General features: G+C 41.3%; 1 protein-coding gene across 1 annotated transcript in view; it reads right to left on the reverse strand.

The window, feature by feature from the left end:
- The window catches only part of vta1 (vesicle (multivesicular body) trafficking 1), a 180,484-nt gene that overhangs the window by 85,521 nt on the left and 68,681 nt on the right, over positions 1 to 26,282 (reverse strand). The window contains exons 2-3 of the mRNA XM_043695332.1: positions 21,042 to 21,136; positions 2,850 to 2,977 (exon numbers count right to left, since the gene is read on the reverse strand). Of these exons, the coding sequence (XP_043551267.1) occupies positions 2,850 to 2,977; positions 21,042 to 21,136 (223 nt within the window). The remainder of the gene's footprint in view (positions 1 to 2,849; positions 2,978 to 21,041; positions 21,137 to 26,282) is intronic.

The following is a 26,282-nucleotide window of genomic DNA, read 5'->3' on the forward strand; positions in this document are numbered from 1 at the left end:
TTCCTCATTCCTGAAGAAGGGCTCATGCCTGAAACGTCGATTCTCCTGCTCCTTGGATGCTGCCTGACCTGCTACGCTTTTCCAGCAACACATTTTCAGCTCTGATCTCCAGCGTCTGCAGTCCTCACTTTCTCCTTATTTCTTACAATCCCTAAAGGTAAATGGTTCATTTGGCTTCAGGCTACTTTGGTCACTAAAAGACTTTCTCATATGCATCAGATTTGGGCAGAAAGTCTTTTTAGTGTTTGCTGCTGTTTACTCTTCAACCTAGATTACAGACATACTGCGAGACAATCCATGTAGCGCCCTGTAACAGTGCACTTACATTGAAGTGTTGGTCATGTACATTCCACACATTGTTGCGCACAGTGTCAAAACTAAGTGCAGTGAAGTGGGGTGTGAACAATGGGTACTGTTTAATTTGTGTCCCGCTACAGCTTCAGAGCTAGGTCTCAGGTCACTGTCACTCCTTGCTTACATTGATCCACCCTTCATAAACAACAGAATCTTACAGTAGAAGCAGCAATCATTCAGCCCATTGCGCTTGTACTGAATTTTTGAAAGAACACTCCAATTAAGCCCAGTGTCTCAGTTCTTTCCCTATTCCTCTGCAAATGTTTCATTCTCAAGTGTGCATTCAATTCCTTTTAAGTTACTATTAAATCTTCTCCCATCCTTTCAGGTTGTGCATTCCAGATCTTAACAGTTTGCATGCAAAATTAAATTCTCATTGATGCTATACCTTTTTAGGAGATTATCTTAAATTTGTCCTCTCTGGTTACCAAACCATGTGCCACTGGAAACAGATTCCCCTTTATTTCATCTATGAAAATACTTCTTAAATGAAAATAATTTTTAAATGCTGGCATTAAATCTTTTGTTAGGCGTCTATGCATTTATATCAGAACGGTGCTAGAAGTTCAAAAGTGCGAACTATGATTCACGCTTCTGAGATGAATGTGAGCACGCAAGCTTATTTTGCACAGCAAATTAATTGGAGACCTTGTTAAAGCTTCTAAAAACATCAGAAATGAAAACTGTTTCAAAGGCCATTTCTGGGAACCCTGCAGGGAATCTGAGCCCTGTGGGAAGGGCATAACTGAGTGAACACTTCTTTCTCTTTTAGTCCCTCTCATTAACTTATACACTCCAGAGTTCACACTCTCCATGCAACATTAAAAACAGTTTTCTCTTTCCTCCCGTTTAAACTATACAAGGAGCCATAAAAAGTCTGTAAATTAATGTAAAATTTAGAAACCTGGATTTAGTTACAGCAGATTGAAGGAGCCAAGTAATACGTCTTGCTCATAAAAATGTGGACTGTGCTCATTAACTGGGATTCCGTGCTGTAAATAAATTGTTCCATCAATGAATCCCTCCCCCTTTCTAAGCAACATCCCACCAACTAAATTTTCAGCCTTGTCTTTGGCCATGCTGGACTTAATTTTCACAGAAACACACTTCTGTTCACCAACATTTCCCTTTTACGTATCTTCCTGCACTACTTTTACCAAGGTGGCAGATGGTTTGGCCACCTTGATCCCTCTCTCTGGAATTCTCTCACTAACTTCATTCTGCTTCTACTTTACCTTCCAACACCTACCTATTCTCCTCATTTCCAGCTTTCAACATGGCTCAGGTTACGCACTTGCATTCTCCTCTCTTCCACATGAAGCACTTTGGATGATTCTTTGCACTCAAAAGTATTGCATAAGTGCAAATAGTCATTTTCATTCTATCAACCACACCAACAGCATCAGAAGTTAAGATGCACAGGTTGATTCAGTCAGTACTTCACTGTTTTAAAAGATATAGCAGGCTGTCTTCTAAAAACCTGACTCTAGATTGTAGTCTAGTTTCACTGGACTAATATTGGTATCAGCAACAACTTGTGCACCACAATCAAATGCCCAAAATGCTTCACATGCAGCAATGAGCCATATCTATTCTTCCTCTCTTCAAAAATCAATCATGTTAAAAAAAGTTGAAAACATGTTAGCAATCATTTTTAATTGTTGGTGATGCAACATCATCACAGAATAATGTACTGCTGTAGCAGTATGGTTTGGACTTAATTCCCCAAACTCTTCAAGTTCTCAATCTTGACGTTATAACTGTGAAGGGACAACACTTATAGAGCTGTCTCCTATGCCTACCTTCAAGTCACTGCTGAGAAAAATATGACCACAGATCACTTATTTAGTCACCAGACAAGGTTTGGACCAACTGCAAGTGTGGGATCCCTAGGGACTTTTGGAAACGGAGGCAGAATCAAGTTCTCACAGCAGTGCAATGCAGAAAAAAAAATGAACTCGAGGCCTTTTACTTTGCTGTCAGAAAATTCTCTCTTCTCATCAATGCCCATTCAACAGAAGATATAACTTTTTTCCTTGTGACACTATTCTTCATATCAGACTCAAGATCAGCTGGCATATCTCATCAAGTAGCTCTCTAAGAATTTTCTGCATATGCCTAAATCCATAGACAAGTTGTTCGTGAAAATGATACAAATTGGATTTGGATGCACAGGTGATCGAATCCTTGAGAACCCAAGATATCTCCTCCTTGTTACATGCACATCTCAGACAGAGAGAGAGGACGAAACATCCGTTACTGCTGGTACTCAGACTGGTAGAAGAGACCATTCATTTTCCTACACAAATAAAAACTTGAAACTACGCATTTCTTACAACTCTTACGGCTATATACGTTACTTATGGGCAATGACTTTACAAGTCTTGGAAGAAAAGCTGCAGCTGGCTTCTTCCAAATATTGGAATATTGCACCACTTACTATGCCATGTTGTATAATTTTTTTTCTTTCTGAAATAACGTATCAGTGGACTCACTTGTGAAATCTTCCCGCACGATCTTCAGTGTCTGCGTAGAGGAACATCTTATAGGCATAGTTCTCAATGTGGGCATTCCCCACCACATCCTGCGTAATGGATTCATTGTCACCCAATTGCTTCTTCATCTGAAAGGGAGACCAAAAAAAAAGCGACAGGCTTTAATATCACAACAGCAGTTTTTTTTCAGGTACAATTGCATTTTCTTGACAGTGAGGTGAAGAGCTTTGGGTGGAAAGGTTTTTGGCTCAGTGATTTGAAGCGAAATGTTTCCTTCCAGCAAGTTACAAAAATATAAATTGCTTGGTGTTACATTAGCACTGATCCCTAATTTACCTAGTATTCCCTCTAATTCTCAATAACTACATGACCTTGGCCTTGCACCATGTCCAAAAGGATTGCTATTTATTACTGAGTGGCAGAAGATATCATTCAATGAGCATGATTAATTATGAACGGATGTGGCATGACGTTTGGATCCAAATATGCTATTAGACTCATAATTTTTGAATGGATTGAAACCTGACTGTGCAAAGACCATAAATTGCAAGCTCCACCAGGAGTCCTTAAAATTCTGGTGAAGTTTAACAGCCTGTAAAAGTAGCCCTTCTGAGCTTTATAAGGACTCCAACAGGAGGTGAGATAGGGAATCGTATTTCAGAGCCTGCCTTGGAAGTGGTACTTTCAAGTAGGAGGTAAGGCTGACATTTTCCATGTAGTTACAATTAAACTTTTTATTTGAAAGCAAAGCTCTCGCATAAACCAGTGTTAAACCATAAGTGACTTCGCAATAAAATGGTAGAATTAGCAAAACAACTACAATGCTATATATCTTATGTAACCATTGCATTTCATCACAACAAAAGGGAACTTTTGCATAAATAACTATACTTATGAGGTTTCAATCTTTGAATGGTGCTAATTGAGAAATGCTGTATGTTTCTGTATATTGTTTGAAAGATCTTCTTTGAAATAATCACAAGCTTACAGAAAGTATTTCAGAAGACATTGCAGGATTCAAGCATGTACTTTTGAGACCTTCAGAACTCAAAGGATCCATATTGCTTGACAGTATATATTTCAAAGCTCCCAGCCGAGTTAAATGCAACAACTTCTAACAAGCCCTATTGCCAAAAACTCAAATTTCTTATCTTTTGAATGATAAAAGCCGCTGGTGAATTGTACCACAATAGTAAACAATACCATTCTGTTAGGAGGGAATTTGAGACAGGACATGAAGCAGATGTATTAGAATTGCTCTGTTGGGCTGGAAAAGGGGAAAACAATATTAGAGTTCCCGCTTCTAGTGGAGAAGCAAAACACTGCAGAAGCTGGAAATTGGAAATAAAAATAGAAAATTCTGGAACTATTCAGCAACAGTGGAAAGAGAACAGGATTTAACGCTGAAAGTCATGCTAACAAAAGGTCATCCACCTGAAACATTAACTGTCTTCATTCTCTGCAGCTTCTGACCAATCTTGCATATTTCTGACTTCTTCTGCTTATCCAATTCAGTACAGCTACCCAGTCACTCTTTCTGGATTGAAATGTACATATAGATATTGAGTGAAGAGAGATCTGCACTTGAATTCAACTGCACTTCAACAACCTACAAACACGGAGATGTAATCAAGGATTGTCTATAAATGAATTGAGGGAAGCAGTATTTCATCTGATCAGGGCATTAATGACGAAAACTTGTTGAGAATTGAAAATGAAATGGTCACTAAATGATTTGAAAGGAAAATCTTCATGGAACATCCAGAACAGAAGAACTTTAAAAATGACCAAAAATATTTAACACAACTGCAAGTTTCTTGCAATAATGCAATATTGGGTGATACAGGCATGAAATCTCAATAGCTGCCTTCACAAGGTTAAAGACATAATTTCACTGAATGATGGCTTGGCACCTTTATCCTATTTGGAGAAAAGTAATTGAATGATTAACAGATCTTTGAACTTGCTCTCTCGGATCCTATTAAGTGTTCGGTGTGGTTGGGCTGGCTATATGCAACCAGCTTGAAGAAGGAACAGTGCCTAAACCTTCTCCTTGGCAATTAAAAAAAAACAGAAACATATTGTTAATGGGCAGGTTACCAATCATAACAATCAGGGATTCAGGAAAACTACCCACTGAGGCGAGATATTTAGACCTGGAAATAATAGAAAACTGACTTGGCACAGGCTCCTCCAGCCTGTCATCAGTATTCTAATATTCCTTCAGTCAATAAGGTGTTGCAATAGCAAATCCAAATATAAGCAATGAAAGATAAGCGAAAGTTGGATTCCACTTCACAGAAACTGAGCCTCAATGTCTCCTTAGAACAAAATTATAATTCTAACTGAAAAGTGTTGACTCAATTTCACGTTTTTTTCTCTCCTCATCTGTGCGTTAGTCAGGTGCAATTTAAGTGCAAGACATTTTATCGCTCAAAAAGCAACTTCCAGATTGTCATGGTGCAATAAAGTGACTTGTGAGATAATGAGGGAGACTTGAAAATCTGAGAGCACCAGATTTTCTCTGTTTACAAAACAAAAGGACGCAGTACTGACAATTTCACTGCAGCCCTTCCGATTTAATTTCGAAATTATAACATGCCTTCACTCATGCTGGAATTAGTTGCAAACTCTCCAGATTGTCCAGAAGTTTCCAGGATTAAAAATTAATCATTGTGAACAACAACTGGAAGAAAAACAAATCGCACAGTTAAAGTGCATATTTTTTCCATTTACTTTGAACACTTTTGTCTATTTGTTATATAAAAAATTAGGAGATTGGTGAGGGGCAAGAGAAAAAAGATGGTTTGATTTGACAGTCAAGAATCACTAAGTTAAAAGGGTGTTGCCTTCCAAATGGTTTGGGAAAGATGTGCAGCACAGGGATGAATTTGTTGGGTGCCCAATATTCAATGGTAATCACATTAGCTTTATGCAAAAGCCTGTCAGTTGGAAACAGGGCAGAAACACAGTCAGAAATCTGCAAAAATAACAAGATTGTGCAGATAGGGCAATTGGGGACACGTGGTAAGATCTCCAGGAATGAGGCCAAGCAAAGTCAACGTGCCATCTGGATTATAGGTTCAAGAATTGGAACGGGATTCAAAGCCATATGCCTTCAGTTCAGACGAGCAAAACCACCAACTGAACCAAGCAAACATTCTACTATTGGTAACGCTTTAACAAATGAAGTAGGCTCTCAAATGGGCCATTTTCTTGCACTCCACCACTTTAAATTTGATGCTGATGCAGAAAAAAAACAACCAATTCATGGGTATAGACTATGGTGGAGCAGTGCCAAGGAAATTGTTGAACTCAGTGTCATATGCAAACCCCATTTCTTCTTTATTTCCTGCTCGAGAGGAGTGAGTCACGGAACACACTGTCCCTTTTGGATTACAAGGTACCCTTAACTGTGAGACCATTGGACAAAATTAGCACTAGCTTGCCTGGGTTGATAACACTTGGGGCAGTCAAATCTGAACAAAAAACAGGCGGGAAATGACAAAAAAATGAGAGAGACCCTGGTGACTTTTGAACTCCTTGCAATAAATTCAACTGATACTCACGTATCTTCCTTGGCTAAGCAGGTCTCATTTCAGACTGTAGGTGGAATTATTTGGTGAGGAGGGATGGGAAGAAATAAATAAAAAAGGTGGAACAAATAAAATCCTACTCAACAGGAGAAAACTCATCTCAAAGCTTATTTAGACTAGTCTGCTTGATTGGTACCACATAAACTCAAGAAAAATGAAGAACTGTTTGCAGTGGTTGAAGAGGACAGCTCCACCACCACCTACTCAAGGGCAACTAAGGATTGCCCACAATTGCTGGCCGAGCCAGCTGGGCCCACATCCTGTGAATGAATTAAACAAACAAGCTGAACAGAGCCAGTAGGAGGCAGCTCTTAGAAGAACTGAATTTTTTTGGAGTGAGTGACATTTCTATCTCATTCATACCACAGTGGGGTACAAACAACCAGGCATTTTTATTTTTCAATTTATTCTTCCTTTATTCTTTCATGGAATATGCAATCACTGGCAAGGCCAAAATTTATTGTTCACCCCTAATCGCTCTTGAATTGAAGCAAAATGCTGCAGGTGTTAGAAATCTGAAACAAAGAAAATTCTGGAGGAGCTCAGCACATCTGGCAGCATGAGTGGAGAGAGAAACAGATTTAGCAGTTCAAGTCCACTATGTCTCTTCTTCAGAACCCAGCTGAGATGCTGCCAGACCTGCTGAATTTCTCCTGCACTCCGTTTGTTCTTAAATTGAGTTGCTTCCTAGAAGCAACCACATCACTATGAATCTGCAATCACATGGAGAGCAAGGGTGACAGATTACCTTCTCTGTGGCACATTGTTGTAAAGATCCATCTGGTTTACAATCAGTGATAGTTCCATGGTCACCATTTCAGAGACTAGCTTTACATTCCAGATTCGACCAATTTCATTTTAATTCCATCAGCGGCTGAGGTGGCATTTGAATCCTCAGCCCCAGTGCATTTGCTTGGATTAACCAGTTCCGTGATATGAATGGGGGAGCACCATCTCCCCTAAGTGGAGTACTGCAAGCAATAAGCAGGCAATAAAGCTAAAGAAAAGGACATCAATGCAAGAGTGGAATGGAGAAGAATGAGAAGCAAATCAGTGCAAGATAAGTACAGAATCATTGAATGGTCACAGTATAGGAAGTCACTAACTCTGCCATGTCTGTTAAGGAGCAATTCACCTCATGCTACTCGGCAGCCTTTTCTTTGTGACCTGACACATCCTTCTTTATCAGATATTGAACCTGACATCCTCTTGAAAACCCTGATTGAATCTGCTTCAACCATACTTTCAGAAAGTGCAGTCTAGACCCTAAACACTCGCTGTATGAAGATGTTTCATGCTGCCATTGTTCCTTTTGCCAATTGCCTGAAATTCCTGTCTTCTGGTTCTTGATTATTCCACCAGTGGGAATAATACTTTCTTAACTACTGAGTCTAGACCCCTTATGTTTTTGAATATGTCCATCAAGTCTCCTCTTCAAGATTCTCTTCTGCAAGAAGGATAGTTCCAACTTCTCCAATTATCCAATAATGGAAGGTCTTCTTCAATGGGACCATTCTAGTCAACTTTTCTGCAGTCTCTCTATTGTCTTCGCATCCTTCCTAATGTGCAGCACCCAGAACTGCACACAATCCTCCAGTTGAGGCTGAACCAGTGAGCCATATCAGAAAAAGCATGCATGCATTTTAAAAGTGTTTTGATGCAAGAGTGTAGTCTATGGAGAACTTTATAAGTGAAGGACTTAACAGATTGTGATTTTTTTTAAAATGCATGGATTGTTTCCTAGAATCGAACAGCTCTGAATCAAGTTCTGAGTTGGTTCTTAGTCAGAACTATAGCTGTATTTAATGAAAGTTCTGCAGTAAAGATTCAAGGACAATGACAATGAGACATCACCATTGGGGTAAGAAATTTTGACAAGTCAAAGAAATCAAAATATCAGCCACTATTCTTAAATATTTATCCTCCAAAATCAGAAGGTATGTTCAGCAGAATAATTCACTCGTTTGAGAAGCATTTCAAAACCAGTACTCTATCTAGTTGAATATATTATGAGCATATTCGAATAGGTTGTTGCAGAGGACAACAATCTAGCTCTTTTCAATGCAGACATTGTATTTTGTTTTCTGCTCAAATGTCAAGATTATTCCACTGTTGGCAGCAATGCTTCAGATTCCTGGGGTACTAAAACTTACAAGAATGTGTATCAACAGCTTAGGAAAGATCTCTACTTTATTATATCCATTGACAGCTTATTCCAGATAACTACTATGTGCACTTTCAGCAGCCTGTTAATTTGTAGGTACAGAAATTCCAATACAGCACAGGTGCACTTCTTGGTTTTCAAAGAGATGTTAAGTTCTCACTGGCATACATCGTTTATTAATAAACACAGCAGCGCATGTGAATCTGAGACATGCAGACTCGAGTGACCCTGGGTTTAAGGACAGCTCTGAGGTAAGACTGTAGCTATTAGCCAGGAGTGAAATATGAGTACAGCTGTTCAACTCATCATTCTGAGGTTGTGGAGGTGCTTTGTGAGGGGTGAGGAGGAAGAATCCACAAAAGGTTCTCACTCCAAATTATCACCCTGCAACACCTTTGCCAGAAAGCTGCATTTGTGAATTTGCCAGAAAAAGAGACCCTATTTCTATGGTTGGCTTGAATGAAGTTGTCAAGGAGGTAATGTTCCCATTGCTCCAACTTACCCAGCGAAAGACCAATTCAGTGGGGTCTTTGCACAAGTGGCCATTCTTATGTGAACCCATTTTATCAAACTTGCCCTGCCATTCGGTACAATCATGGCAAATCTTCAACCCCACTTTTCTGCCTGCTATTTGTACCACTCAATTTCCAGAAACACCAAAAGCATGATTGGCCCATCCTTAAATGTGTTAAATGATAGAGCATCTGGTGTCAAAAATTCCAAAGTGACACAAACATTTGAGTGATCAATTTCATTTGCTTAAGTGCTACATCAAAGCTTACCGTGGAAAACAAATGTTCATGGTGGAGTGGGGAACATATTGACATGGTTAGAAGATTGGCTTGCTAATATGGATCAAAAAGTTGGCATAAGGGAGTCATTTTCAGGCTGGCAAGTTGCAGCAAGTGATGTGCCACAATGATCTATGATCAGGAGCAGACCTCAATTGCTTACAATTATGTAAGTAACTTGGATGAAGGGATGGAGGATAGGGTTGCCAAATTTTCTGAAGACACAAAGAAAAATAGGAAACTTAGTTACGATAAGGACTTAAAGAGGCTTCAAAATGATATTGATCCGTTAAGTGGGCGGCACGGTGGCACAGTGGTTAGCACTGCTGCCTCACAGCGCCTGAGACCCGGGTTCAATTCCCGCCTCAGGCGACTGACTGTGTGGAGTTTGCACGTTCTCCCCGTGTCTGCGTGGGTTTCCTCCGAGTGCTCCGGTTTCCTCCCACAGTCCAAAAGATGTGCAGGGTCAGGTGAATTGGCCATGCTAAATTGCCCGTAGTGTTAGGTAACGGGTAAATGTAGGGGTATGGGTGGGTTTCGCTTTGGCGGGTCGGTGTGGACTTGTTGGGCCGAAGGGCCTGTTTCCACACTGTAATGTAATCTAAGTGAGTGGACATAGATCTGGCAAATGGCCTGAAATGGGGTTAATGTCGAAAATCCACTTTTTCAGGAAGAAGAAAGAAAACATATCATCTAAACGGTGAGACATTGCAGATGCAGAGGGATCTAGGTGCCCTGCTTGAGGGTCAAAGTAACGAGGAAATTGAGTTGACATTTAAACAGATGAAGACATTATTGAGGATTGGCCGTCTTTGGAACTCTCTTCTTCATAAGGAGGCAGAAGCAAAGTCCTTGAATATTTTTAAAGGAAAATATAGACTCTTGTCAGGTTATCAGGGATAGTTGGAAACACAGAGGAAGCTACGACCAGATTAGCCACGATCGTATTCATTGGTTGAGTAGACTCAAGAGGCTTAATGGACAAGAGGAAAGAGTAGGTCATATGAAATAATTGCTTCTCGTCACAGCGCTAAATGATCAGCCTTATAACCTCATGGCTGTCCCTTGTATTTAAGGTCCACTGAACAGCAGTAGCAATTTTGCCCTGATCCTCTCACGTCTTTTATGTTTCGGTAGAATCAACACTCATTCTTTTAATTTTCAGAGAATTAGGCTCCATTTACTCAGCCTCTCAATAGATGACAGCATCCATGGCCCAGAAACATGGGCCTCCTCCAACTCAAGAATTTCATTCCTTAAATATACCGATCAAAACATTTCCAAACAAAAATCTACACTACGTCAGAAAGCAAACCAAGCATACAGAAATGAATTTGGTTGGCTGGGGATGGCTATGAAAGCATTTCCGAATGGAAGAAACTGAATGAGATGCTCAAACACAACCTGGTCCAGTCTACACATGTCAGTAGAGTGAGAATTCCCAAATGGGAATCCCGAGTCAGGAAGAGTAAGCTCAGTATTGGGGATCTTGTGGTATAGGATCTTATGAAGTACACTTTGTCAAAAACTACGAACCAAACTGGGCATCAAGTTTAGGATCAAACCTCTGTGATTTAGTACCTCATGCATTTCATGAATTTTACCAGTGGAAAGCAAATACGACAGGACAAACTAGTGAACCAGAAGGACATAACCATTTTTTAAAAAACTGATATCTACGCATCAAATTCGGCAACAAAAGACTTTGGATTTTATTGTAAATCTGTTCTACCTTTCCATTCTGGATTCTTTCCCTGACCAGAAGCCCAACCTCCCACCACAGGCAGTGTGAAAGAACACAGCATTTTATTTAAAGCAATCAGTTCTGGTGTATTACGACAACTCATAAGCAAGGGCCTTGAACCTGCGTCTAATACATCCAAAACCAAAAACTCCAAAATGAAATGATCGAAAGACATAAATCTGCACTAATTAATTTCCAGTAAAATGCAGCCACCATTGTATCATAAGGAAATGCAATGGCAAATTTGTACATGGCAAGGTCCCATAAACAGCCATGCAAGTGTAATGTTAAAAGATTAAATTGTACTATCTCTCTGGGCATTCATGTAAAGGGTTAAACTGTCCTGTCTTTCTCCAAGAGCTGAACATTCTGGAAGTGGGTAGGGGTGACATCCTGTGTCTCAGAGAGCATGCAGAAATGTGGATGACTATCCATTGTAATTCACACGGAGTTTGCGCAGCCATTTACAACTATTTTACTGCTGTTATCAAATTATACTCTCATTCAGTTTCTTCCATTCGGAAATGCTTTCATAGCCATCCCCAGCTAACCAAATTCATTTGCGTGATCATCCCCCGATATTGAAGCATATCACATCTACATTGTCTTGGGGAATCACAGAGTCAGGAAATCATTTGCACAACGATTCCCCACGATGAGTGCATTTACATTATCTCCGAGGATGACCTCATCTGACCACTGTACCTGGGGTAACATAGTTATGGGGAGGAGTGCCCAGAGTATCTGTGAGCCTTACCAACTGACCAGTGTAAAGGGAATGGTTTTTTTTATACGAGGTCTCTTTGATTGACTTGACTTCACACGCCTGCAAAGAGTGTCAAAGGGGTCTCCTAGCTTGTACAGGCTTTAATAAACTTTAACTTTATAGGCAGCATGGTGGCACAGTGGTTAGCTCTGCTGCCTCACAGCGCCAGGGAGTTGAGTTCAATTCTCACCTCAGACGACTGCCTGTGCGGAGTTTGCACATTCTCCCAGTGTCTGCATGGGTTTCCTCTGGGTGCTCCAGTTTCCTCCCACAATCTAAAGATATGCCGGTTGGGTGAATTGGCCATGTTAAATGGTCCCATAATGTTAGGTGCATTAGTCAGAGGTAATTGTAGGGTGGGGGAATGGGTCTGGGTGGGTTACTCTTCAGAGGATTGGTGTGGACCTGTTGGGCCAAATGGCCTGTTTCCATACTGTACGTAATCTAATTTAATCTTAACTGCTTGCAGAAGTTGGTGTGTGCAAATTGCATCTCATATGTGAAATCTTGGGAAAAGAACCAGATAATCTGTTTCAGGTGTTGGTTAGGGATAAATATTGGACGTGCCTATTCTTCTGCAAGTGGCATAATAAGATCTTGGACAATCTGAAATGATCGGTTTCAAATTCAGTTGACAATCACAATTTTTAAGGTGAAGTCAGGAGATTTTGAGGAGATTTGAAGAAAGGTTTTTTTTGACTCAGAGGCTGTGGGAATCTGAAACTCGCTGCCTGGGAGGACAGTAAAGGCAGGCAACCTCACAACCTTAAAAAGTATGTAAATGAACACTTTTGATATTTTAACATTCAAGGCTATGAACCATGTCCTGGAAAGTGAGATTAGGTCAGCTCAGACACAATGGGTCGAAATGCCTCTGCTATGATATGTTACTCAATGAGAATGACTACAAAATACAAATCAGCAAGGAACAATATAAAATCAGTACTTGTTACTGAGACCTTACGAGTTACAATCTTAAAGGAAATGAGCAAGTGCCTACTCAGAAGTTCAGCACCATATCACAGTGAAGAGATTAAATGTGAAAGGCCATCATCTTCCTTGCCAAGGAAAAAACATGGTAATGCGGAAATGACAGTAGAGGACACAGATATGAATTAAAAAGAAAGATGAGAATGCAAGGGTGCCATTCTTTCTTTCATTCCTTCTCAGTGAGATAAAAAGAACTTAATTACCTTGCTGGTTGGAAACTACCAAACTATTCAGAAAAATGGAGGTCACAAGAATCAATGGCTATTTTCTGGGCTAACTACTTATGCTCTTGATTGCCAGGCCACATCAGTGTGTGCAATCTACAGGATGCACTGCAGCGACTCACCAGTATGCGGTGCTGCTCTTGAGCTACAGGATTCATGGGTAAGCTATCACTACCCTGACTGAGGCAAATAGTACTGTTTCTTCATCACCGCTGAGACACAGTCTTAGAATTCTCGACCTCGCCCAACCCAATGAAAGAGCACTACTGTTGCAAGGACTACAGTGGTCGGGGAGAAAGGCCTCTATTTCCTCAGGACACTGAGGGATTGGCAATTTTTAATGCAGCAGAGCCCACTTTCCAGGAACAATCACAGAGAAGAATGTTACATAAAGAAAAGGCATTTCATTATCAGCAATTAAATGATTATATTTTCTGGAGCATGGAGACACATTTAATCCCCAAGCTACAAACTTGATTGTGCTGCTGCAGTATGTAGCTAATTTATTTTTTGGAACTGTCTACCGGGTCAGTGTCCTCATAAGGCTGTATTGGTAGCATGGTCATTGGTTAAATGCAACTCGAGCTGCACCATGTTAGAACTTTAAGCATGTGGCTAAGAAAGTACCAGAAAGACAACATAACTGGGAAGAGGCCCATCCCTTTCAGTTCAGATTGCTTGTCTATCCACCCTCTGTAAAAGGATTGTCCCACGTTCGCAATGCACTTTTATTAGCAGTTTCAGTGATCTCTTTGTCCACTGGCTTTTGCAGAAAAAGATTTGTCTGACCTCTCCACAGGATCCGTTAACAAAATAAAACTCAGTACAAATAGGTTTGTAGCCAACATCACTGTTCAACAGAGGTACAGAATTATCTTTGTTTTTCTTTATATGGTTGAATTCTTCTTTGATGGAGTGATGGAGACTAAAAATAAAAAAAACACTACATTTCTTGTGAAAATGCTCAATGACCCCTTTCACTGGTGATGGCTGCTGCTGCTTTACTCTACCTGGAAATTTAAGGCTTTTACCTGAACTCAATCATTTATAGGAACAGTCAGCTATACGTGTATAGCAAGCAGCGAGGGTGGAAAAACTGTTAGCCACAACTGATGAATATCCTTGCTGATATTTCACCACGTTGGGAATTCCTGGCCACAGGTTAATTTTGCAGAAAAAAGAAACAGTCGAGTTATAGAGAGGAAAATAAACAGGGTCTTTATTCATGGAAGCCAGAATCAAATAAAGGTAAAGAGAGGTGCTAAGTTCTACATGTAAACCTCCTTTAAGAAGGGAGACAATTAAATGCTTTATGTTTTGAGTTATTGTGTTGTCACATCAAACAATTGTTAAACTGGTGGAGTTATAAGGTCACATTTTAATGCGGTGTTGGTGGACTAACACAAAGTAGCCTTACAGTCACACACACACACATATCTGAAGACAGGGTGTTCCAAATATCAATCCTGACCCCAAGTGTGTTTGTAAAGACAGTGAATCGGGTGATGGGAAATAAAATCTTCCTCCTTTTATATACCTTGGTAGTGGAAGTAACCAATTACAAAATAAACTGACAGTGTTGCCCACTTTGACTGCAGCACGTCTGATCAGATATACTGTTACATGTTTAAATACTCTCAAAGTGCCGGAGATGGAGGCAGGCATGGACGTACAGCCTGGAATTTTCGTCACAAAAGTTTCATATTTATATGCTGCACACTGTGTTGATCAATAACACACAAACTTTAATAATTGTATACTGAATGTTAATTTTCTGTTTTATTGCTTTTCTTTATTTGCTCTTTGAATACTAAAATACAGTCATATCAGAGAAGAGTTGGCTGCACGGTGGTTCAGTGGTTAACACCGCTGCCTCACAGCGCCAGGGACCTGGGTTCGATTCCAAACTCTGGCAACAGTCTATTTGGAGTTTGCACATTCATCCCGTGTCTGCGTGTGTTTCCTCCCACAGTCCAAAGATGTGCAGGTCAGGTGAATTGGCCACGCTAAATTGCCCATAGTAGTGTTAGGTGCATTAGTCAGCGGGAAATGGGTCTGGGTAGGTTACTCTTCGGAGGGTCGGTGTGCACTTGTTGGGCCGAAGGGCCTGTTTCCACACTGTAGGGGTTCTAACAAAATGACTCCAAGTGAAAAACAAACCCAAGCTTGTCCAATCTCTCCCTGTAGCTCATACCCTCCAAACCAGATGGCATCTTGGTAAACCATTTGGGGGCAACACTGTGGCTCAGTGGTTAGCATTGCTGCCTCACAGCACCAGGGTCCCAAGTTCGATTCCAGCCTCGGGCGACTGTGTGGAGTTTGCACGTTCTCCCTGTGTCTGTGTGGGTTTCCTCTCTCAGCTAGTCAGGTGAATTGGCCACGCTAAATTGTCCACAGTGTTCAGGGATGTGTAGGTCAGTTGCATCAGTCAGGGGTAATGAGTCTGGGTGGGTTACTCTTCAGAAAGTCAGTGTGGACTTATTGGGCCAAAGGGCCTGTTTCCACACTGTAGGGATTCTAGCTCTGAAGCTGAACGTCCTAAATGCTACGAGCTCTTACTCTTTAAAATGAGCAAGTGTAAAGTATGTGGAAAATCATTAATGGTTAAAATAAGTTGTAGGATAACAGATTCTTGACATTGAATCACATGTCAAGTAAGGGATATTAACAGAGGACTATGTAGCAAATACTTGAGTGCAAACTACAGGTTTGCAATCAGGGGCATGCAATGAGAGAATATTAATTGCGTAATTTGTTTTCACACTGGTTAGCTGAGATGTGAGAAGCAGCAGGGCTTTCTAACATGGGTTGGGAGACAGGATTGAGGGAGAAAGCAGTCAGACAATTATTGCATTTGGTGGAAGAGTCGTACAAGCTTTTGGCACAGAGGTCTAAGAGAGGAATGAAAATAACCACATTAGGAGGGGAACAGTATGGAGTCAGCACATTAAACGGCAAGAGCAAATGACATAGGAATGTGCAGTGCCTGAAGATCATGCTTTCCCCCCCAACTTCGAAATCAAATGTGAAGTTAACTCACTGTATCTTGCCAATCATCTAAATGTGCCTTTCTAATTCACTCCCCATTTTGCTGCTGCCATCAGTCCCAATCATATTCATCATATACCACACGCAATCATTAAATATAATGAAAGTTAGCCACCAGGATACATGAACACCAGCTAGCCACAAAAAGACACAACCCTCTCTCCCTCGTAGCCCTACACACGGATGAAAAAAAACACCATTTCGACTGGGACAACACATCTATCCTGGGACAGGCTAAAAGACATGCCAGAGAATTCCTAGAGCCCTGGCACTCCAACCACAACGTCATAAACAAACACGTAGATCTAGATACCATCTATCAACCCCTCAGAAAACGAACAGGAAATGACATCACCACAAACCCCAGGAACCCCATCCAGGACAAACATATAAATAGAAAGCAGGAGACAACAGCTTCGCTTCACTTGGAGGTCGCCACTGATGATGTTACCTAGCCAGGTAATGAAACGTCTGGATATCAAACCTACAGCTCAGCGAGCAAACCTACACCCTAAACCTCAACCTGAGCTACAAACCTTCACAAATCTTGCATTAAATATAATCTCCATACTTTGCCCTCCTGATCCACGTTCAGCAAATTATTTGGACTTAGTCTACCAGAATCATAATTTCTGAAATCACGATTGTCCTTTTGGGAAGGAAGATTAGATTACTTACAGTGTGGAAACAGGCCCTTCGGCCTAACAAGTCCACACTGACCCGCCAAAGCGCAACCCACCCAGACCCATTCCCCTACACCTAACACTACGGGCAATTTAGCAATTCACCTAACCTGCACATCTTTGGACTGTGGGAGGAAACCAGAGCACCCAGAGGAAACCCACGCAAACACGGGGAGAATGTCTGTGTGGAGTTTGCACAGTCGCCTGAGGCGGGAATTGAACCCGGGTCTCTGGCGCTGTGAGGCAGCAGTGCTAACCACTGTGCCACCGTGCCGCCCACGGTGCCATAGTGAGGAAGCTGCCATCCTCACCTGGTCTAGCCTATACTTGACTGCAGAGCCACAACCACGTGGTCAACACTTAATTGTCTGCTGGGCAATAATTGCTGGCCTGGCCAGTGATGCTCATTCGTCGTGAATGAATAAATAAAATAAAGATGACAGCGCAACCCACCCAGACCCATTCCCCTACACCTAACACTACGGGCAATTTAGCATGGCCAATTCACCTAAACCTGCACATTTTTGGACTGTGGGAGAAAACCAGAGCACCCGGAGGAAACCCACGCAGACACGGGGAGAATGTGCAAACTCCGCACAAATAGTTGCCTGATTTTCAACTTTGTCCACCCCAATCCAACATCGGCATCGCCACATCACTGTTACCAAGTCATTCAGTGTCTATTACAAGTCAACCACGTAGTGTACACTAGAGTTTGAACAAGCATTGACAAAGCACTAGTTGGGTCTTGATAAAAGGTACAATAGAATCACACTCATTTCCCTATTCTTAATAACAGTCTGGCATTACTGTCATATTCTTATGCTAACTCACAAATTACCTATTTTATTGTGTTCAATAACAATGGGCAATGATGGGATTTAATTTCTCAATTTCTGGATTGCGAATCCAGGGCCAAAAATCACATAATATCTGGAGCAATAGTTTGGTTTTGTGCTTAGTAGCACCACACAATAGAAGATTTAGATATCAAAGAGCAGTTGAGCGTTTTAAAAAAAGTCTTGAAAATTCCAATCGTTTGCCTGTCATGATCTTCTGACCATACAACAGTTCTATTTGGGACACCAATATTTACCAATTTTTTTTTTTGAGATTCTCAGATAGGCAAAATGTTTCCGGACATTTTCCATTTAACCAAATTGTTCAGCTTTGAAGTTTTAATGATTTTAGGGTTATTGTCTTATTTCACAATGTGAACTGTCACAATTGAACTTTCCTTTCGCACAAGATTGGATTCAAATGTTCAGATCCCTATATGGACCAGAAGGTCAATTCCAATAGACCACAACTCTCAATATTACTCTGAACTCCTTACTATGTTACAGTATAGAATGTGTCAGACATTTGTGCTTCTTTCACATTATGAGAGACTTGTGCAGGGTCCAGGTGGATTAATACTCAGTGTTCTTGCAGCTCAGCAAAAGATATCTGCCTCCTGCTAGGTGCTCAAAAATTGCTTGTGCAGTAAAACACAAAGAAATACTCAGTAGCAGTCAGAAATTCATCTGCAAACATCTCATAAATAAGCTAAGTGCAGATTAGAAACAAACTCAATACTGCACTTTAATACTGTGGAATGACGCATCATAATTAGGCACCTCACATCAGTGCTCAAGTAGAGACATAGCAACTTTTTAATGCTGAGTTTTGTTTTCCTAATGAACTGTAGGAAGACTGCAGGTTGGATAACATGATGTCACTGTTTAAGAAAGGTAGCAAGGACAAGCCAGGGAACTATAGACCAGTGAGCCCGATGTCAGTGGTGAGCAAATTGTGGGAGGGAATCCTGAGGGACAGGATGTACATGTATTTGGAAAGGCAAGGACTGATTAGGAATAGTCAACATGGCTTTGTGCATGGGAAATCATATCTCACAAACTTGAGTTTTTTGAAGAAGTAACAAAGAGGATTGATGACGGGAGAGCGGTAGACATGATCTCTATGGACTTCAGTAAGGTTCCCCACAGGAGACTGATTAGATCTCATGGAATACAGGGAGAACTAGTCATTTGGATACAAAACTGGCTCAAAGGTAGAAGACAGAAGGTGGTGTTGGGGGGTTGTTTTTCAGATTGGAGGCTTGTGACCAGTGTAGTGCCACAAGGATCGGTGCTGGGTCCTCTACTTTTCATCATTTATATAAATGATTTGGATGTGAGCAAAAGAGGTACAGTTAGTAAGTTTGTAGATGACACCAAAATTGGAGGTGAAAAGTGTGGTGCTGGAAAAACACAGCAGGCCAGGCAGCATCCGAGGAGCAGGAGAATCGACGTTTCGGGCATAAGGCCTTCTTCAAAATTGGAGGTGTAGTTGACATGAAGAAGGTTACCTCAGGTTACAACAGGATCTTGATCAGATGAGCCAATGGGCTGAGAAGTGGCAAATGGAGTTTGATTTAGATAAATGCGAGATGCTGCATTTTGGGAAAGCAAATCTTAGCAGGACTTATACACTTAATGGTAAGGTCCTCGGGACCGTTGCTGAACAAAGAGACCTTGGAGTGCAGGTTCATAGCTCCTTGAAAGTGGAGTCGCAGGTAGATAGGATAGTGAAGAAGGCATTTGGTATGCTTTCCTTTATTGGCCAGAACACTGAGTACAGAAGTTGGGAGGTCATGTTGCAGATGTACAGGACATTGGTTAGGCCATTGTTGGAATATTGCGTGCAATTCTGGTCTCCTTCCTATCAGAAGGATGTTTTAAAACTTGAAAAGGTTCAGAAAAGATTTACAAGGATGTTGCCAGGGTTGGAGGATTTGAGCTATAGGGAGAGGTTGAATAGGTGGGGCTGAGGCTGAAGGGTGACCTTATAGAGGTTTATAAAATCATGAGGGGCATGGATAGAATAAAATAAACAAGGTCGTTTACTAGGGATGGCAGAGTCCAGAACTAGAGGGCATAGGTTTAGGGTGAGAGCAGAAAGACATAAAAGAGACCTAAGGGGCAACGTTTTCACGCAGAGGATAGTGCATGTTGGAATGGGCTACCAGAGGTGGAGGCTAGTACAACTGCAACATTTAAAAGGCATTTGGATGGGTATGTGAATAGGAAGGGTTTGCAGGGATATGGGCCAAGTGATGCCTGGTGGGACTAGATTGGGTTGGGATGTCTGGTCAGCATGGACGAGTTGGACCTAAGGGTCTGTTTCCATGCTGTACATCTCTATGATTCTAAGCCTCTTTGCTCGTCTGTGCTGGACTTGGGAACAGGAAGAAGCACTTTCAAACCCACAAACACTACCATCTAGGAGAAAAAGGGCAGCAGGTTCATATGGACGCTACTACCTGCAAGTTGATTGGTCAATGTATTGTTGCCACAAGAATCGAGATAGTCAAAAGTGTTGTTTTGCATGCTATACAGGCAGATGAGAGAGAGCGAGAGAGAGAGAGAGAGAGAGAGAGTTGTTGTTTCTGAGCCCAATACAACTCTCCTTTAGAATCCTACTGGTTGAGCCAATGATGCCTGCATTATGGGAATAAACTTCTACAACAACTCCTGCATTCACCACAGCTCAGATTTTAATGGGCTACAGGAGAAGAAACTTTGCTGTAGGAAAACAGAGTAGCATCCTTTCTGCCAATGCACAACTGATATAAAGATGACAAACATGTTTTTTCCAGTACGGTGCTTTAAAAGATCAAAGACATTAACAAAAATAGACGAGCAGAACAAGCTGCAGATAAAATCATCATTCCTGTCCCTCAATCACATATTTTGCAAGATTGTTTGAAGACCAATGTGAATCAAAGTGTCAGTGGGATTATGTAACGCCATTGGAGAGCTAAAGATCGGTATGCTGCTGCTTCTCTTCTCTCTCCCACAGAACCAAATAATGCATAAGGAAAGCCCATCAACTGATTCAATCAGGAAGACCCTGTAATTCCATCTACCACAGCCTCTGTCTGCCAATTGGCACAAACTGTGGGAAATGTTAGGAAAGGTGCTACTTGAAACTTAAGCATTTTAGGTATTTATTTCCCTCAGGACCGCTCTGGGACTTGAAGTGAGGAATGTTAACTTTAAAATGAGAAGTGATTTACATTTCTATCTAATCCAAAGACTGACTGCCCTCTGACACAAATGTAACCAAAAACTATGTTTGGTCATGACATACTGTGTGAAGGAGATTGACTTGTCTAAGAATAAGGTTACAAATTGACACTTACAGTCTCTAGCTGATCCATTAGTTTCACCAAGAACTTGTGGCATTCTGGCGTTTTGCTATCAATTTTCATTCCAGTCTGCATAGCATATAGACGACCTGTACAAATAGAGAGAAGTTAAACTTAAAATAAATGTGGGGAAAAGGACAACAAATTTGATTTCAGGTGCAGGTAATGTCTCAGGACAATAACCTTTCCCTATTACAAGGTGCAAACACACAGGATTACCACCTTTGACTCTGTAGATAGACAGCAAGAAAATGCTTATAAGTACTTCAAGGCATCGTCATTTTTATAAATGATTTGGATGCGAACCTAGGAGGTATAGTTTGCAAGTTTGCAGATGACACCGAAATTGGAAGTGTAGTGGATAGTGAAGAAGGTTACCTCAGAACACAACGAGATCTTGACCAAATGGGCCAATAGGCTGAGGAGTGGCAGATGGATTTAATTTAGTTAAATGTGAGGTGCTACACTTTGGAAAGGCAAATCAGAGTAGGTCTTGTACACTTAATGGTAAGGTCCTGGGGAGTGTTGCTGAATAAAGAGACCTTGGAGTACAGGTTCAGGTTCCTTGAAAGTGTAGTTGCAGGTAGATAGAATACTGTAGAAGCTGTTCGGAATGCTTTCCTTTATTGGTCAGAGCACTGAATATAGGAGTTGGGAGGTCATGCTGTAGCTGTACAGGACATTGGTTAGGCCACTTTTGGAATACTACGTGCAATGCTGGTCACCTTCCTACTGGATGTTATGAACCTTGAAAGGATTCAGAAAAGATTTGCAAGGATGTTGTCAGGTTGGAGGATTTGAGCTACAGGGAGAGGTTGAATAGGCTGGGGCTGTTTGCCCAGCATTGGAGACTGAGGGATGACCTTATAGAGGTTTATAAAGTCATTAGGGTCATGGATAGGGTAAACAGACAAGGTATTTTCCCTGGGATGGGTGGAGTCCAGGACTAGAAGGTATAGGTTTAGGGTGAGAGGGGAAAGATTTAAAAGGAACCTAAGGGGCAACTTTTTCAAACAGAGGATGATGCATGTATGGAATGAGCTACCAGAGGAAGTGGTGGAGTTTGGTACAAATGCAGCATTTAAAAGACATCTGGATGGGTATATGAATAGGAAGGGGTTTAGAGGGATATGGGCCCAATGCTGGCAAATGGGACTAGATTAGGTTAGGAGATCTGGTCGGCATGGATGAGTTGAACTGAAGGATCTGTTTCCGTGCGGTACATCTCTATGACTCTATCTGGAGAAACTGTAATTGGTTTTAAGACTGTTTGGAAATTGTAATGGCATCGACTGTAATTTTCTTGAATAATTAGAAATGCAATTCCATGTAACCTTTGGCCCTTGACATGGAAGTACTACCAAGAGGATATTAACATACAAAAGTCATGCGACCTGAAACAAAGAGGAGCTAGAGAAGAGGGGAGACCAAAGCAGACCATTTATAAACAGCTGTGTGCGTGAAAAAGAGACACAGTTAAACAGGACAGAGAGCTGAAGACCGTGTTATGGATTATTTATTGCACAACTTTATTACTGTTGATATAGTTTAGTCAAACTGACCAGACCATTAATGGGTTTATTCGCGAAGTCAGATAAAGATGTCTCTGTGGAATATATACCATCAGGTTATCGTGTAACTTGTTCTGTAAAAATGTGTAGTTTGGATGATAGTGGTCTCTTGGGACCTGGGATATAAACCAGCTGGTGGTTAATATGAGTGGAGGTTTGAATCAATTGAGAGATTCTCCATTGTCAAGGTCAAACTGGAGAATTTTTGAACCACACATGGTGCCACATGTCAGTGGGAAGTAATGCAGATGTTTGTATCAGACACACTGAATTGACTACCCCGAGTGAAATGTGTGTTTTTTTTTGAAGTATCATTCATCTGTTAATCCACGTCTAATATGCATAAATTCTGATTCATATTGAAGTAGAAGTTGCAATAAGTGAAACCATATTGGCAATTTCTTCATTTGGGAGTTTTATTTTGGAAATTTGGCTGTTTTCATTTATGGTTCCTCCACTGTGCCACAACTGCAATCGCCACAAGCCTTTGGTTATTTACAAAATCTTCCACATCTCAACAACTTGGATCGATTGATTATTTACTCAATGATATGTTCAGATTTATGGTAACAACAGAGACTAATAATGTGCTTTCCAAGAACAATTGCACTACCAACCATACCATTAGCTGCATGGTCCCATAAGTCTGGAATTCCCATCCTAAACATTTTTGTCCTCCTTTCTTCCTTTAAGACTCACCTGAAAACTTATCCTTCTGACAAAATTTCTATCGTAATATTTCCTTATATAGCTCGGTTACCAAAGTTCTCCTTGAGAATGCTGTTGCGAAGCACCTCGGGATACAGGTCGTTCTGCTTTAACGCCCATTCCGTTAACACGAATTTGCTGTAACGCGATGGACAAGTTGGGGTCACGGTTTCTAAAGCGCAAACTTTTAAAACATGCTTTGGTTATAACATGATTACATCGCCAACATTTTAAGCACTTCCTAAAGTACGATTTTTCTATAACATGGTTGCACAATAATGCAATCACTGCATTATAGAAGAACTGACTGTATTTTACTGAATTAAAGGTGCCACTTAAATCCAAGTTCCTATTTTTAACCATCGTGCTTGTGTGCAATGACAGAGGATCAAGGCAGAATGCCACTTACGCCATCGTCAGTTGTGCAGAGTTGGAATCGTGCACATTTTACATTATAGCACCGCACCTGAATTGAAAGAGAAATTAGGGTGGAGCAACTGCAGAAACTATGCACCTGACCTTAATTAGCACAAAGAATCACCATGGATACTGTGTTACTGTATTGATTGGTCAAAAAGACACAAGTTATTATTCTAAACAACCTCAAGGTGATAATATTTAATTAAGCAGAGTAAATGTCAAAGTACGTCCATGACAAGAAAATTGCTGCCGTTGTCCATTCTGAGAGGTGAATAAGGTGCACTTTAAAAACTAAATTGTGTTGACCTAAATAATGCTAATGTTTCTTGTATCATAATACAAGTTGCCTGACTAACTCATTTGTATGCTGGGATTGCAATTTTTGAACAAATACGGTGCCTCGTCTGTAGATATCAGTGTTAAAAAAGTTTGATAACTTTTAGTTCCTGTCACAATTTCTTTCTTATCTGTATAGCAACTGATAAGAAAAGCAGAAAAAACAAGTTGAATGTATCACCCACAACATGTTAGGAATATTCTGTCAATCAATCCTAGACCCAACAGCTCAGCCAGATTCCAGTATTGCCTGGCAGCTTAGGTGCTGACTCACCTCAAAACTTGCCCTTTAACTTCACACATTGAAGATTGAGGAATGCTGAAGACCAGAAATACAGAACAGTTAGCCTAATAGAGGGAAAAATACTGGAGTCTATTATAAAAGATGTAATAACAGAGCATTTGGAAATCATTAATGGGATTGGATAAAGCCAGCATGAGCCTATGAAAGGCAAATAATGATTAACAAAAGTATTCAAGCTTTTTTTTGAGGATGTAATGAAGAGAATAGATAAGGGAGAACCAGTGGATGTGGCGTATTTTGATTTGAAGAGGACTTTTGATAAGTTCCCTCATAAGAAGTTAGTGGACAAACTTAAAGCATATGGTATAGGGGAGTAATATCAAGAATTGGTTGACAGACAGGAAAACACAGAGTGGGAATAAATAAGTTTTTTCTTGAGCGGCAGGGAGTGACAGTAGGGTACGGCAAGGATTAGTGCTTGGGCCCCAGTCATTCATGACATTTTACTGACATTTTGTTACAAAATACGGTGAAAAATGTCCGGCATCATCTTAAAACACAGTAAAATAAATCAAAACATAAAATACAAAGGAAGAAAAACAATGAAATAAAGATCAAGTGTTCAACTTTACAGTCCTTCTTAAGTGCTCCTGCATGGGCCTGATGGCCAGGCATGAGTCTCCCTTGTCTCATCCCTTCTGCTAGAATGCAAGTCACCACACCTTGGGGCTATCTTACATTCACTGACATCCTGGCCACTATGTACCCTCGCTGGGCCTCACCAATGCAGATGCCACCAATGCCATTGGGTATTCCACCTGCCCAAACACGCTGCTGACATAAAGTCATAGAGTTATACAGCATGGAAACAGACTATTCAGTCCAACTCTTAACAGAGACAACAGGTCAGGAATCAAATGCAGGTATAAAAATTACCTGGATTAGAGAACCAAATACAATATCTCTAGGTTTGCTGGCAGCATAAAACTAGGAGGGACAGAGAGTTGTGTGGAGGATACAAGGAGCTTTCAAAGCCATTTAAAACAAGTAGAGGGAGTGGGCAAGCACATGGCAGATGCAGTACAAATGGTTCCATGCAAAGTTATACACTTAAATATGAAAAAAGGAAACAAACAATATTGTTTAAGTGGTGACATACTGAGAACTGTGAATGTACAAGGGGATACAGGGGTCATTGTAGGAAGGTAATTCAGATGTCTTAATGCAGTTATACAGGGCTTGGTGAGACTACACTTGGAGTACTGCATGTAGTTTTGAGACATCGAACAATTCTTCCGCTGCCTTCGCCTCAGCGCCTACGTCTTCAACCAGGATTCTCGCCCACCCTCTGACGACCCCTTCGCCCGCCTCCAACACACCCCATCCACCTGGACACCGGTGCTGGCCTCTTACCTGCCCTCGATCCCTTCATAGCCAACTGCCGCCGCGACATTAACTGCCTCAACCTCTCCATTCCTCTCACCCACTCCAACCTCTCACCCTCGGAACGTGCAACCCTCCACTCCCTTCGTTCCAACCCCAACCTCACTATTAAACCGGTAGACAAGGGAGGCGCGGTGGTAGTTTGGCGCACTGATCTTTACACCGCTGAGGCTAAACGCCAGCTCGCGGACACCTCCTCCTACTGCCCCCTTGACCATGACTCACCTCCCACCAGCAAACCATCATCTCCCAGACCATCGATAACCTCATCTCCTGAGGGGATCTCCCATCCACCGCCTCCAACATCAGTCCCACAACCCTGCACCACCCGTTTCTACCTCCTGCCCAAAATCCTCAAACCTGACTGCCCCGGCCGACCAATTGTCTCAGCCTGCTCCTGCCCCACCGAACTCATATCTGCATACCTCGACACGGTCCTGTCCCCCTTAATCCAAGAACTCCCCACCTACATTCGGGACACCACCCACGCCCTCCACCTCCTCCATGATTTTC

This window comes from Chiloscyllium plagiosum, chromosome 9 (assembly GCF_004010195.1).
Source record: "Chiloscyllium plagiosum isolate BGI_BamShark_2017 chromosome 9, ASM401019v2, whole genome shotgun sequence".
In the NCBI taxonomy this organism is placed as follows: Eukaryota; Metazoa; Chordata; class Chondrichthyes; order Orectolobiformes; family Hemiscylliidae; genus Chiloscyllium; species Chiloscyllium plagiosum.